Source organism: Plecotus auritus, assembly GCF_963455305.1.
Source record: "Plecotus auritus genome assembly, chromosome: 1".
In the NCBI taxonomy this organism is placed as follows: domain Eukaryota; kingdom Metazoa; phylum Chordata; class Mammalia; order Chiroptera; family Vespertilionidae; genus Plecotus; species Plecotus auritus.
This window is the reverse complement of record NC_137770.1, coordinates 84,102,878-84,117,975: the sequence shown is the minus strand read 5'-3', so window position 1 is coordinate 84,117,975 and position 15,098 is coordinate 84,102,878. Positions and strand designations below refer to the sequence as shown.

Sequence of the window (15,098 nt, the reverse complement as noted above, 5' to 3'; positions counted from 1 at the left end):
GATTAAGTTCTTTAGCAGGTTATATTGTTTTCAGGAATTTAGACTTAAGGAAATCACTGTGCTATATTTTCAAAATAGAGTCCCTCCTAAGCTGGTCCCAATGCTTTCTCCTGATCACTCTAATCTCCTTATTTACTGTCCCAATGCCAGATTACAAATGAATAAGTAAAGTATGAGCAGTTACTCTGTGTCTCACTACAACCTCAGTCAGCAACCTTTCTGGAGGGACCTCTGTGTGCAGGACACTGTGCTAAAGGATGGAAAGGAAATGTATAAACTCTTGGCTGAGGTCCCTGTCCTCAGCAAATCTATGCCATGAAAAGGGAGACCAAACACACACCTTAGAGACAGATGGAGATTGACAAAGAAAGCAGAACAGGTTTGAGCTAATATAGCATTATGGAAGCTTATGTTTGAATGTTTGTTGTTCTTGACGCTTCCTTCATGAAAATGTATAAATTTAAGTATGAAGGAAAATGCTCAGGAGACTGCCACAGGCTCTAATCCTGCCTCTCCAAATCCCAGCAGGCCAGCTCCCATTTACCCTGCTAGTCCCCCAAGTTACTTTGCCCTCCCAGTGACCTTCCCTTGGCCTTTCCTTCCAAGTACCTTGGCCTTGTAAAAAAAAAAAAAAAGGACATTCAGAACTGTGCTTTGAATCTGAGCCCCCATTGAACTAATGGTTAACAGGTTTGGGAGGTCCTCAAGCCATATTTCCCTCCTCCTATTGGTCCCACTTCTCCAATTCATGAGGCTTACTGGAGACAAGACAAAGAACTGGATCATCACTGCAGGGAGTGGTGGAGAACAGACCAGGGAGGCCAGTGGCTGCCAGGCCTCTGACTGGTCTCGCTGAGCAGCCTCCTGCCCCTTGTGTCCACAGGAGAATACTTCTGGCTGGAGCCAAAGAATGCATTTGAGAATTTCCAAGAACCAAGCATTGGCCTCATTGCACTGGCTTTCCTTCAGGGCTCCTTTGCCTACGGAGGCTGGAACTTCCTTAATTACGTGACTGAGGAACTTGTTGATCCCTACAAGTGAGTTGAAATAGCCCAGCTCTTCCTTTCTCCCTGGAAAGGCCGAGGCACCTGCTACTGGAAAAAGGGAAACAGGTGTCCACTACCCAATTCTCCTCCCAGCCCCAGTTCTGACTATGACCTGGTATATCCTGAAGAAACAGTTCATTTCCCAGGAACTTAGACCACTTGCCACTCAATCTGCCAGGAGAAGAAAAATGACCTGGTAACTCTACCAGAGTAGGTTAAAGGCTGAAATGGTGCTGAGATAGCACTATTGCCTTAGAGAATGAAATGTGCCCTGAGTGGTTTCCAGGCATCTTACTCACCTGTTTTGGGACAGGTGGGTCTTTGTGTCTTGAGGCAGGGGAAGGGGTGCATTGTGGAGATTCTGGTCAATAAAAAAATCAATAGGCGCGGAATGTATTTCCAGCCTAAGCTGTTTCATTTCCTTTAAATTATCGTGCCCATATTGAGATAAATTCCTCTCCCCACCCCTTCAAGAGGAGGAAACAACACAGAAGGCTGCAAGGTCAGCTTCATGCAGCAAAACAGAAGGCACTCCCTGGACCTCATGACGAGGCAGATGGTCCCAGGTGCCAGGCCTTCCCCCTCTCACCTCCTCTCCCTCTACAGGAACCTTCCCAGAGCCATCTTCATCTCCATCCCACTGGTCACATTTGTGTATGTCTTTGCCAATGTCGCTTATGTCACTGCAATGTCCCCCCAGGAGCTGCTGGCATCGAATGCAGTCGCTGTGGTAAGAAATCAAACTCACGGTCCCTCAAACCAGGAAGGCTGACATAGATTTGCCTGCTGAGCTACCCCCACTACCCCCTGATCCATGGATTTGTGGAATTGGAAGTCATCCCAAGTCCTTAGGGCAGAAACCACACCTTCAAGTGCCCAGAAGCAAGCTGATGGCCACGCTGTACCTAGAAGAGCCACAATGGCAGAGCTGAGTAGTTACCACAGAGACTATATGGCCTACAAAGCCGAATTATTTACTATCTGACCCTTTACAGAAAAAGTTTGCTGACTCCTGATCTAGGGCACTTTAAACTCTAAATGTGATGATTGTATAAAGGAAACAGGCTTCTCCCCAGAAAGATGCAGTCTTGCACAAGACATGCCATTTCTCTCTGCCTCCATTTGCACTTCAGGAAAGCATGCAATCTGACTCCTTCACTCATTAGGGAAAAGTGTGTGCCAGTGAACGATTAGGAAGTAGGATGGATTGTGTTCTTGGGGAAAGAGATCATGCAGGTCCAAAGCTTTGGGGTCCTTGATATCCAGGAAAGACCTAGGAGACATGCTGCTCCCTCACCTGGCTTCACCTGGGCCATGATCTCTCCCTGCCAAACAATGTCATCATTTGTCTCATTGAAGACTAAAGGGTGTTCCAAGACTAGCCTTCCCAGCAGGACAGCTATTTTAAACAACCACTCCTCATAATATGCTATTAAATCAAGTGTGTACTTGGCTCAGAAAATATAGAAACACTGGTCCCCTGATATTTTATATTCCTTCCATACATGAAGACTAGTCTATAGTTTCACCACCTTTTCTTTCTCAATCTACATAATAGCCTCTTCTTATCATTTCCCCTAATATAATTTGTTTCTATGAATTTAGAAATTCTTACCCTATGAATTACAGATGGGAAAACTGAGGCTCAAAAATTAAGAACCTTGCTCAAGGTCTTATCGCTCGTAAATCTTGGGCTGAGATTGGAGCCACAACCAGCCTGACTCACCAATGTACAATGTAGTGAGGCCTGAATTCACATGGCTAGTGTCCAGTCCTGGGTGTATAATCTTAGGCAATCTACTGAATTGCTTTGTGCCTCAATTTCTTTATCCATAAATCAAGGATAACAAGTGTTAGTTCATTATTAGCATTATTAATATTGGTATTATTACCAAACACTGCTCCCTTCAGCTAGCTAGCCCAAAACAGTTATTGATTCCCTGCTGTGTAGTGGTCTCTGTGGGAAGTGGTGGTGTAGGATGGGGGACAGGGCACGAACACCATCCCTCCTCTCAGGAGCTTAGTTAGAGACTCGGTAAGGGTGGACCTGGGAGGGAGCATTCCTAGCAGTGACGCACAGGTGCAGAGTTATAACCTCTCCTTTTCTGCTCATCCCTTGTTTTCTCTCATAGACTTTTGGAGAGAAGCTCCTGGGGGTCATGGCCTGGATCATGCCCATTTCTGTTGCCCTGTCCACATTTGGAGGAGTCAATGGGTCTCTCTTCACCTCCTCCCGGTGAGTGCTGTACAGGTCCATTCAGGGCCAGAGGCCACACTGCTGTGCATATTGCTCTGTGTATATGTAGGGGGGCTTGTCTCTGTCAGCAGGGTCTGTGTGGACACCTGGGCAGTGACCTTGCAGGGGGTGATTGCTCACGTGAGGGCATGTGTGTATCAGTGTAGACGCGGAGAGGTGTATGCTGCTCATGTGGTTACCTATGATGTATGTGCCTTCACATGTAGTGGTGAAAAGCCCCATCCCACCTCATTTCAGTAGGAGCAGGAGGCTGAGGAGGCCCAGGCTGCCTGACGCAGTCCCAGGTCAGGGACTGCAATTGGTAGTAGGACTGTCTCCAGAGCCCCTTTTCTACCCTTCTGGAAACAGGCTGTGCTGGCTAGAAAGGAACCACACTCTGAAAGGGATCAGGAGGGACCTGTGCCTGGGGCCTCTGGACTGGCCTCCCAGGAAAGTTCTGGGATCAGTCTACAAGTGGGATGGGAACATCTTTGAATGCCCTGTGGGCACAGGCTCCTCTCTGCTCCACAGACATGCAGCTGTGGGAGGTCTTCGATTGGCCACCCCTGAGACTCAAGTGGACTCACTCATGTGAAGCAAGAGGGCTGCGAAAGAGTGAAAAGAAAGCATTTGTCTAAAGCTACATCCCTCATCCCTCTCAGGGAAGCCAGGAGTGGGCCCAGGAGTCCCCATCTCCCACCTTCATATATCTGCTGAGAACAGCAGATGTTGGATAAATCCCATTAGTGTAGTTCAAGGGGTCTTCCCAGAGTTCTTAGAAAGCCCCTCTGCACTCGGGGCACAGTCCTACTCAAAAGATACAGCCAAATGAGTAAGTCCCTGAGTTCAGCTATTTCTAAAGCCACCCATCTCATCAGAGAGGAGTTCCCGTGAAATGACAAAGAAGTGCCATGTTTTCAGGATCCAGGCAGGAAAAAGGGAGTGTGGGTATCCCCTGTTCCCCTGGACCCTATGACACATCCTGTGCGTGTTACACAGGAGCAGTGGCCACCTGGAGGCCCCAGCCAAGGGCGAGCGGTGGAAGAGCAATGACCCATGAGGCTCTCTGGGATCTATTGGAGGAGAGGGACTGGCTACAGTCACTTTAGAGTGGGGTTTGTCCCTCAGGCAGGCCAAGCAGTGGTCTGCGTGCATGTGGTACAGCTGTGTGTGCATGCAGGAGATGTGGCCTGGTGTGATCAGCCTCTGATTCAGAGGCACGGCTTACCCACCAGGCCTCCTCTGCTCATCTTCCAGTTCCTTCCTTCCTTTCTTCCTCCTCTTTCCCTCCTTCTCTCTTTCTCTTACTCTTTTGTGTTTTGGGGTATGGAGAAGATGATCCTTCCTGAGGAGTATGAGTGTGTGTGGGTGTGTGTCATGCTTACTGTCATTGTCTCCTCCGTTGTCAGCTAGCTGGGCAAGGATTGCTTCTTGTGAACTTGACACCACTTACAAATACTATTGGATCTGGACAACCCCACTTGGTCCTGGCTGCCTATGGAGGAGGGATCTGAATGTGGGACCCTGGCTATGTGCATGATGAGGCCCGCAGAGCATCTGGGACTCAGTTGGGTGCATGAGGCTGCATTGTAGAGGGCCAATGCCACGTGGTTGCATGAAACTGGTGACACTGGCCTAGGCATTTAATGATTGCAACTGATGGTGATGCATTTGGGTACTTGGGACCATAATTGACTCCCACACTTCTGATGAGCTACTGCTTTTAGCTTCACTCTCCCCCATACACAAATTACAAAGTAAATGACTGTTCTCTTCAGAATACCCAGTGTGCTGGTTCTGTGCATTTCTGTCTCCATCACACCCGCCCCTTCCTCTTACCCCTTAGGCACTCCTTTCCCTACAAAATCCTAGAAAAAAAGGAAAAGTGGCCCTAGCCAGTTTGGCTCAGTGGACAGAGTATTGGCCTGCAGACTGAAGAGTCCCGGGTTCGATTCCGGTCAAGGGCACATGCCCGGGTTGCGGGCTCAATCCCCAGTGTGGGGTATGCAGGGGGCAGCCAATCAATGATTCTCTCGTATCACTGATGTTTCTATCTCTCTCTCCCTCTCTCTTCCTCTCTGAAATCAATTTTAAAATAAAGTGGTATAATTCACACTAATATGTAAATGACTCCTAATAGTTTATAGTATTCTCTTTTATTTCCAGAGAGGAAAGGGGAAGAAGGCCTGCTTTTTATGTTAAAATTCCTCTTTTTATAAATAACTCTAATACATCAATATCTTGATCTTAATATTATACTATAGTTTTGCAATATGTTATCAATGGGAAAAACTGGGTAAAGGATATGTAAGATTGCTCTATATTATTTCTTACAATTGCATGAAAATCTATAATTATACTAATAAAAGGATAATATGCTAATTAGACCAGACATCTTTCGGACGTCCTTCTGGACAAAGCCACGGTGGTGGGGGCCGAGGCAGAGGCTGTTAGGGACAATCAGGTCAGCAGGGGAGGGCACTTAGGGGTGACCAGATTGGCAGGGGAGCAGTTAGGCTTCGATCAGGCTGGCAGGGGAGTGGTTATTGGGTGATCAGGCTGGCAGGCAGGCAAGCGGTGGGAGACAGCAGTCCCAGATTGTGAGAGGGATGTCCGGCAGTCAGACATCCTCGGAGGAGTCCCAGATTGGAGAGGGTTCAGGTTGGGCTGAGGGACACCCCCCCCCCATGCACGAATTTCGTGCACTGGGCCTCTAGTCTTAAAATAAAAAGTTTAATTTTTTTTAAGTTAAAATATAATGTTTATTCTGATTGCAAATTTTTTTGTTTATTTTAGAATTTTAAAATTGCTTCTATAACATCTAAGGAAGAAAATTTAAATTACTTATAATCCCACTACCTAGAAATAAATAGTTGGCATAATCATATATCTTTGTACATGCCCCATAAATAATTTTTCAATTAATTGGAATCATAAAATATGGAATCATCTGCTTTTTTCATTTACCATTATATTGTGAGCATGTTTCATGTAACCAGGTTTTGTTTTTTTTTGTTTGTTTGTTTGTTTTGGTTAATCTTCATCTGAGGATATTTTTCCACTGACTTTTAGAGAGAGTGTAAGAGAGAGGGAAAGACAGAGAGGAACATCTATGTGAGAGAAACACATTGATTGGTTGCCTCGTGCACGAGCCCCTACCAGGGCCCGGGCAGGGGAGGAGCCTGCAACCAAGGTACATGTCCTTAACCAGAATGGAACCTGGAACCCATTGGTCTGCAGACCAACACTCTATCCGGTCAGCCTAACTGGCTTTGGGTGTAATCAGTTTCGTTTCTATAACATTGTTATGAATGCATAATATTCCATCCTATGGATATACCATAATGTTATCAATCTCCTACTTGTAGGCATTTAGGATATTTCCTTTTTTTTTATTATCAGAATATCTTTGTATATGCACCTTTCACTAACTCTCTATTCATTTCCTTAGGATGGCTTTTTGGGAATAGAATAAGGAGCTTAAAGATATAAAATTTTAGGTACAATTTACATACAATAAAATACACAGACCATAGATGGATGGATGTTCAGATGGATGAGTTTCAATAATTGTAGACAGACTTATGACCACCATCTACAAGCTCTAGGACATCACACATCCCGAAGTACCCATGTGTCCCTTTCTGGCCCACCACGTATTCCCACCGCAGACATAACTACTTTCTGACTAGGATAAGAATGTTTTTAAGGCCTTCCTTGTACAGTTCAACCCCCATGTATTTTTTGAGGATACAGAAGGTACATTTTTTTTTAAAATATATTTTATTGGTATTTTACAGAGAGGAAGGGAGAGGGATAGAGAGCTAGAAACATCAATGAGAGAGAAACATCGATCAGCTGCCTCCTGCACACCTCCTACTGGGGATGTGCCCGCAACCAAGGTACGTGCCCTTGACCGGAATCGAACCTGGGACCTTTCAGTCCGCAGGCTGACGCTCTATCCACTGAGCCAAACCGGTTTTGGCCAGAAGGTACATTTTTTATGGGATTAAGGCCGTAGGCAAAGGAGAGAAGCACTCCCACAACCGCACTCTAGCATGAAGAGAGACCCACAGAGTGACAGCACAATCATCAGTAACCCCAAGCCACCCAGGCCACACTCAGGGTCTCCACACACCCAGGATCCATCCACTTATCCATGGGCTGTTTCCAGTTTGCCTGCATCTGCATTTGGGATTGTGGGTCCTGTGACTAGTGGGCTGGAGGATGTGCATGGGAAGATGGTTATCTGTTTGGAGGGGTGATGCTCCTGCGTGGGAAGAGCGGGGGCATGGATGAGGGAGCCTGGTCTGGGGAGGGAGCTTCCTTTTGTAGTCCGAGGGCTGTCCCAGGCTGATCTGCTTTTCTCTCTGCCAGGCTGTTCTTTGCTGGAGCCAGGGAGGGCCATCTTCCCAGCGTGCTGGCCATGATCCATGTGAAGCGCTGCACCCCCATCCCAGCCTTGCTCTTCACAGTAAGGGCCCTTCCTTCTGCCAGTCCTACACACACCCTTCCCCTCATGCTTGCTCTAAGCTGGGAGTTCACACTCCCATACACACCCCTGTAACCCTTCCTCTGTTCCTAGGTTTCACTGGTCCTAGATAGTCTGGCAATTGTATGCACACGCTTTACTAATATCAAGAGATATAGCAAGAGAAGAACCTGAGTCGTGCAAGACTTTAAGGCTCTCAGGCCAGGTCATTTCCATTCTCCCATCTTTTGGGGTAAGAATGAAGTGACTTCCTCAAGTTTTTATAACCTCCCAAAGAAACGTATTTATTGGCTCTCCTCTGCACCTGTTGCCCACAGGGTTGCCACGTTGTGCCTCTGCTCCCAGCTGATCACCACACACTCCCACCCCTCCCCATTGATCTTCTTGCCTCAGGAGGCTCTGCTAGTCTCTTGGGAAATATCACTGAAACAAATTCAGTGTTAAGAGTACACCAATAAGAAAAATAAAGAAAGGAAGACTGGTACACTGAATATGAAGAAAAGGAAACTTGGGGTGGGGGGAAAAAATGGGAGTAAAATGACCCCAGAGTAGAATCCTTTAGAGAGAGCAAAAAAGAAGGAACAAAGATTTATCCCCGTGAGCCTTATAAGTTCTTTTTTTTCCTTCTGGATCCTGAATAAAATATTGGAAATTACTGTGGTCCACCAGAGAAGCTGTTTGACTAGGATAGTAGAGCTTCTGGGAGTCAAGGGCATTTGTTGTATAACATTCGGGGGAATTTCAGAATATTGGGCACAGGAGGAAGGTCATCACGATTGGTTAGTTGTGAAAGGTGGCTGGAGAAAACTCAATATTCCCAGCGGGCCACAGACTTTTTTCAGTTTAAGCCACTGGTGCAGCACCATAACTACAAGGCAAGTACAGTAAGAATCTGGCTTATTTATTCATTAAAATCTTCTGAATTATTTTCACCTCAGATCTCACAGGAAAACTGAACCTTCTATTGGCCGTAACATATTAAGGGGCAGGTGAAGAACATTGTTCTGAGAGCCACTGAAATTATTTTGAAGTTGGAAAGTAGATTCTATCAAGAAAACTTCACAGGGATGTTATGAGAGTTAAACAAGTTACTATTTGTAGAACGTGAAGAATAGAGCCTGGCACTTAATAAGTGCTGTAACTGTTTATGATATTTAAAAAGAAAGAAAAGGAAGGAAAAATAAATTAGATGACTCAGACAGGAGAAGAGGATGATAAAGGCAAGATAAAGCCTTAATCTGCAGTCAACAATCTTCCCTAAAATGATAAAGTGAAATTAATTAGAGATATACCCAAGGAAGAAATATAAGTCAGACTAGGGTGGACATGGAACCAGGTGCCATCCGTGTGGCCAATCCAGTTATTTTTGGCCAAATTCTATTCTGGCTGGTTAGTGCCCATGCCACACCAATAATTAAGTATTTGGATTATCATCCCTGCAGTCGAAAAGAACTTCCTGGCAATGAAGATGTTAGCAATGACCTGGGTTTCTAGGGTAGGTTATACACTTTCTGTTTTGAGACCTCCTTTATGAAAGGGCACCATCTGCCTGAAGCGAGGGCAGAGTCCTGACCTATAAACAGCTCCCGTCTCCAAATACCCTTTATATCACTGACATGCTTCTCCCACTCCCCACAGTGCATCTCCACCCTGCTGATGCTGGTCACCAGTGACATATACACACTCATCAACTATGTGGGTTTCATCAACTATCTCTTCTACGGTGTCACAATTGCTGGACAGATAGTTCTTCGCTGGAAGAAGCCTGACATCCCCCGTCCCATCAAGGTGCGAAAACCTCCCCGTGAAGGTTCCCCCCGCCCCATTCTGGTTCTAGCTGCAGCACAGATTTTTCAATCACCCTGTTCTCAGCTGCTGACCACAGATCATCTCTGTGATGTTAACAGACCCTTTGGTAAGCAGAGCCATGTGTGAATGGGTCAGCCATTTCTTTCCTTTCTCTGCTAGGGATAGGATCAGAGCAAACTGCAGCTGAAAAGATGAGTTAGCTTAAATTCTATTTTCATGAAGTCATTCCTTTGTTTCCTATGACCGTCTTAAACTCCACCTGATTGTGCAAGGCTCCTTTATCTCTCCAATGTTTCCCTGGACCCTCTAGTCTGGCCAGTCTCCTCCCTGTCCCTCCAGATAGCTAGATCCACTTGTGCTATGTTTCTATTCCAGAATGAGCTTCCTCCTCCCATCTGCCTATCCAAATTCTAATCATTTTCCACATAAGCTTCAAGCACCTCCTCCTCTTTGAAGCTTCCCAGTTTGCTTCAGCCATCCATGAGTGAGCCTTCCTTTTTAAACTACTGTGGCTCTACACATAGTAGGGTACCCACTGAATTTATTCATACAAGAAATAACTTTGTGATGGAAATTACAAGATTGCTCAGAATGAAATATGCAATCGTGCTGTGGTATTCCTGCAAATTAGAAGAATAGAGTATAACCCTGAATTATTTGAACAATTCTATTTTGGAAACAGAGGGAGATTAGATGCTTCTAGAAGATTCTTCCAGCTGAGAATCAAGGGCTCTCCAAATCTCTGTTTTCCACTACCACTTTTCTACCACTCTTAGAAAGCCTGCTAGAGGAAGAGGAGGTAGAAGAAGCCCATCTCCCCACCACATGCCTTATCCCTGGGGGGAGAGGACATGGAGGAGAAAGGCAGTTGAATCTAGAGGCTTGATGAAGACTCCACTGGGAACTCCCACCTGTGGTTAATAAGAAGGAATGAAGCTCAGAGAGAGGTGCTTCTTTCTGAATAAAGTAAAGGCCCCAGACTGCCTTATTCTATGCTAGGTTTCCTGATTTCTTGGGTCTTGGAAGATTTATCTTTTCGTATTGCTTGAGAGAAACAAATTGGGACTGATCCTGGAGAGGGATGGTTATTTGTCATGTGCCCAGATGAAGGCCCTGCCTAGAAGTGGGCGAGGGGCAAGGAGCCTGACTGACCCAGGTTATTTCCTCCTTGCCCCTCATTCATTTCTCCACTTCTCCTCCACCCTAGCATCTCAGCAAGCATATACCATACCAATGTACCAGCAAGCTTCCCAGCCCCCATGGGCTGCTCAGGCTGCCACAGGCACTGGCCTAGGTGACAAGGCCTTGATTGATCCTACCCAGGAGGGAGGAGATAGGCAGTGAGGATTGTTCCTTCCTTAGGTCGCCCCTCCTCTTCTTGTCCCACAGCCCAAGTTCACCAACATCTGTTGACACAGCATTGCCCTATCAAAGCTCAGGGTGTGGGAGCCTCAGAGCTGAGTGAAGCCTAGCCTTTGCACTCAGGTGCTCCCTAAGGGTGAAGAAGAGGGAGGTTGCCCTGATCCTGGGGCCATGGGATCCACACAGCTAACCACACCTCTGCTCCACAGATCAACCTGCTGTTCCCCATCATCTACTTGCTGTTCTGGGCCTTCCTGCTGGTCTTCAGCCTGTGGTCGGAGCCCGTAGTGTGTGGCATTGGCCTGGCCATCATGCTGACAGGAGTACCCGTCTATTTCCTGGGTGTTTATTGGCAACACAAGCCCAGCTGTTTCAATAACTTCATCAGTGAGTTGTGGCCCTGGGTGGCTAGAGAGCCTCCTGGTCTGGGATAGAGTGGTCAGCAGTCTGGCAGGAGAACTCCACCAGAATCAGGAGGCCAAGGCTGGGCCACAGAACTCTGGGGAAGGAGTTGGGGGCAGGAAAGGGCAGGTGCCTTCCCAGGTACCTCTGAGGAGAGAACAACTGACATTTCCACACAGACTTTAAGCCTGCATGAATAGGCAACTTGATCGCTATCAAGAGCTGCTCTGGGCTGGGTGGAGACCAGTGGAGACCCTGGAATTGGTAGTCAGTGGGCAAGGGGATGGTGGAAAACTGGGATCTTGCCCAGAGACACAGGAGATGAGTGAGGAGCATCTCCTGGAGGGAGAATTCTCTGAAGGCAGGCGTGGCTCTGCCAAAGCAAAAGCCGGGACAGGAGAGCAGGGAAGAGCATGGTGGGACACTCGGCACTGACCTAGTTTTTGCATCACCTCTTCCCACAGAGTTAATAACCCTGGTGAGCCAGAAGATGTGTGTGGTTGTGTACCCCGATGTTGGAGGGAGCTCGGAGACAGAGATGATAAATGAGGACACGGAGGAGCAGTGGCAGCCCATCAACCAACCCGTTGCCTCCAAAGACAATAACTCAGTGAAATAGCCCCAGCCTTGAGGACCCTCTCAGTTGCCTCCTCCCTCCTTCACCCCCTTTCTGCCCTCCTTCCTTGCCTGGGGCCCCCCAACACACACCCCTCTGCTTCTGTCAAGCAGGGGCAGGACCTGGGGGTGAGAAACTATAAACAAAGACACTGACATTTGTACCCAAAGAACCATCCCTTCACCCCCAGAACCTGTGCCCAAAACCAGGGCTGCCCATGTTCAGAGCTGTTAGAGAAGAATGGAGCTGCAGGAGTGCCCTACGGACCCTCCTCCCTGGCCCACCCCCTGGTTGCCTCCTCAGGAGCCTGAGTTCAGTTCTGCCTCCCCTTTCCATTCTTGAGCCCACGGCCTCAGCTCTGAGAAAAGTGGCAGCAACAAGCAACAGTGAGTAGGTTGGGGAGGGACAGACTCAAGCAAATCTGTTACCATTAAAAGCCATCTAGAGAGACCTGTATTCCCTCCCTTCACTAGGGACCCAATAAATCCCTCTGCCCTCTTCCCCACTCCTCCCCCCAATCCTCTACCACTCCGGTATGGGCTCCCTGTGCAGAGTAAGATTCCTCAGGACACTACTCCCACCGCTACCACCCTCCTACTCAACCCCCTCTAACCCCCCCTCTGAGCTAAGGACCAATGAAGCAGGGGAACTGTCCCTCCCATGACCCCCAGCCAGGCCTGTAGAACAGATTGGGAAAGGCTCAGATTGCAGAAACCCAGCCCTGTCCCTGTCCCTTGCATCCTGCCCCCACCTGAGTGCCAAAGCTTCCTGAAGCCAGAAAGTTCTCTCCTAATGACAACGCGGCTCAGCTCCTCCTCCCTCCCCACCCGCCTGAAGGAACAGTCACCCTGTCACCCAGCAGCTATGCTCCCAGCACATACCACACAGCCAGCACTGCCTGCGCCCCCATCGTGCCCTTTTCCTCCTCTCTGGACCTTGGCTCCTGAACCTAGGACTGGGTGTGAAGGTTCCCCAAGCCCTTCAGGCCTGAAACCTGAGCCAAATCTGCCTTAAGTAACCTCCCATCCAAGAACTGGACCTAAAAATACTCCCTTATTTCTAACCTTCAGGGCAGACGTGGTATGAAAAGTTTTCCCAGCAGAGAGGGTGCTTTCCCTGTCTCCCCAGAGGTGCCATCTGGGGAGAAAGTGTGTTCTGAAGGCCAGTTCCTCCCTCCTCCCCCAACTGAAACAACCCTTCCCTCATTCGGGTCTCACCACTGTCCTGCCTTTGGATGGCCTCCAGGGCAGGGTGAGAAGGCAGTGGCCGAAGGTGCCCTCTGTGGAGGTCCTCAGGAAAGCCTGTGTCCATGGTATGAGGACTGACAGAGGCTGCCTCTCCCTGTGCTCCAAAGGAAGGAGATAGTGTTTGCCCTAGTCCTTGAGCCTTTCCACCACACCTGTTGTGCTAAGGACTAGGATCCTTTTATCCCCAAGCAGGAGTTCCCCCATGCCCCCAATTCCCTAACCCATCTGATTACACTGGAACACCTGGGAGCCCCTTTGGCCCACTCCTGTCTCCTAGCTTCCTGCCCAGTTACCTGACCCTGTCCTGGTGAGATGCCAGGTTTGGTCTGAGTTATGGTCCCTCTGAGCGGACTCCAGGCAGACTGGGGCTGGCCCCTGGAGGGTCAGGGGACCATCCTCTTATTCCTTCTTCTCATTCCTCCAACCTCCTTCCCACCTTCAATTTATTGTTGTGTGTGTTTTTTTAAGTGGATGCCTTACTTTTTGGATAAATATTTTTGAAGCTGGCATATCTATTTCTTTTGGACTTTTTAATGTAAGGTTGTTTGGGGGAGCAGGGAGTTAGTTATATCTGGGTAATAATTTGTCTTTGAGTTGGTTTAGGTTTTAGAGGGTTGGTTGGTTGGTTGGTTGGTTGGTTGGTTTTGTGGAGGGCTTGGGATTTTTCCTTTTGATGTAATAAAATTTTTAATGGAAATGAAGTGAGTGGTGTTGATAATTCAGTGACCTTCTGAGATGGAGTCTCCAGGCATTCCTATCTTCTTCAGGAGGTTGCCAGTTTCCTTCCAAGATGGCATTCCTGAAGGCCCTCGCTCTGTCCCAGGGACCCAATGTTAGTACTTTCAAACAGCCACCTCTCATTTTGAACCAAAAACCTTCTCTCGTTTCTTCTGTGAAGTCATAAAGTGTTATTAAGTTCTTGCTCTGCACACTGTGCCGAGAGCCTGCAGACTAGCAGGCTGGGAAGAACCTCATCACTACCCAAGGTGGGAATGTGGGCACCAAGCTGAGTGGAGGGAGGTGAAGGCAAAAGTGGTTCCCACAGCTTAGTCATCAAAGGCTTCTGGTGCCAGGACAGCCAGAGCCAAATGAAAAAGGGACAGCCTGACCCTGTGGAGAGACACAGAGGGGGACTTAGGAGAGCACCCAGCTGAGTCCAAGGGGCTTGATGGGAGAGACTGGGAGATGAAGTGGGGTCTACTTAGCTGTACAGAGCCCCTGAAGAAGATTTCTAGGTGGAAGACTAGGAGGGCTGGGACTAAGCCTCGTTGGACTAGGACAAAGGAAGAAGTGGTTACGGTAGGGACAAGGACCTCCTGATGCTTTGGGTTAATTGCTAGAGAAAGTTGATGGGATTAGACCCTGTCCTTGTTTGGAGTCCCACCTTTGTGGGCAGCCCTCCCACTGCTTGTCCCAGGACGGCATTGTTCCAGAGTCAGCACTGCTGACAGACATGGGCAGGAGGGGAAGTGGGGGTGGAAGGGTGTTAAGACATCACCTTCCACCACCTTGGCCACTGTGAGGACACAGGCAGGCAAGATGCCTCCACTCCCTGTCCTGGCTGGTCCTAACACTCTGGTTTTATGGCTGGTGTTCTTCTAGACTGAGGTTGGAGCCTTGCTATTAACAGGGGCACAAACACTTGGCTCTGAGTCCCAGGTCAGCCACCAAACAGCTGTGTGTCCTTGGGCAAGTCATTTAACATATTTAGTGCTTTTAGAGAAGGGGAGAAAAAGAGCATGGAATCTAATCTCACAGTGTTCCTCAATCTCCCAGCCCAAGGTTGTCCCAAAAGAGTGAGAGCACAACTGGACAGAGGCCAGTCTTCTGCAAGAGGCCCTTCTCCAAGCTTCATAGCCACCCTCTGAGACCCTTCTTCCCCAAAACA

At 48.0% G+C, this 15,098-nt stretch overlaps 1 protein-coding gene across 1 annotated transcript in view; it reads left to right on the top strand.

Annotated features, from left to right (window-relative positions):
- The window catches only part of SLC7A8 (solute carrier family 7 member 8), a 49,055-nt gene extending 35,152 nt beyond the window's left edge, over window positions 1-13,903 (top strand). The window contains exons 6-12 of the mRNA XM_080651279.1: window positions 884-1,037; window positions 1,653-1,776; window positions 3,179-3,282; window positions 7,660-7,756; window positions 9,413-9,562; window positions 11,155-11,332; window positions 11,812-13,903. Of these exons, the coding sequence (XP_080507405.1) occupies window positions 884-1,037; window positions 1,653-1,776; window positions 3,179-3,282; window positions 7,660-7,756; window positions 9,413-9,562; window positions 11,155-11,332; window positions 11,812-11,966 (962 nt within the window). The 3' untranslated portion in view covers window positions 11,967-13,903. The remainder of the gene's footprint in view (window positions 1-883; window positions 1,038-1,652; window positions 1,777-3,178; window positions 3,283-7,659; window positions 7,757-9,412; window positions 9,563-11,154; window positions 11,333-11,811) is intronic.
- The last annotated feature ends 1,195 nt before the right edge of the window (window positions 13,904-15,098 follow it).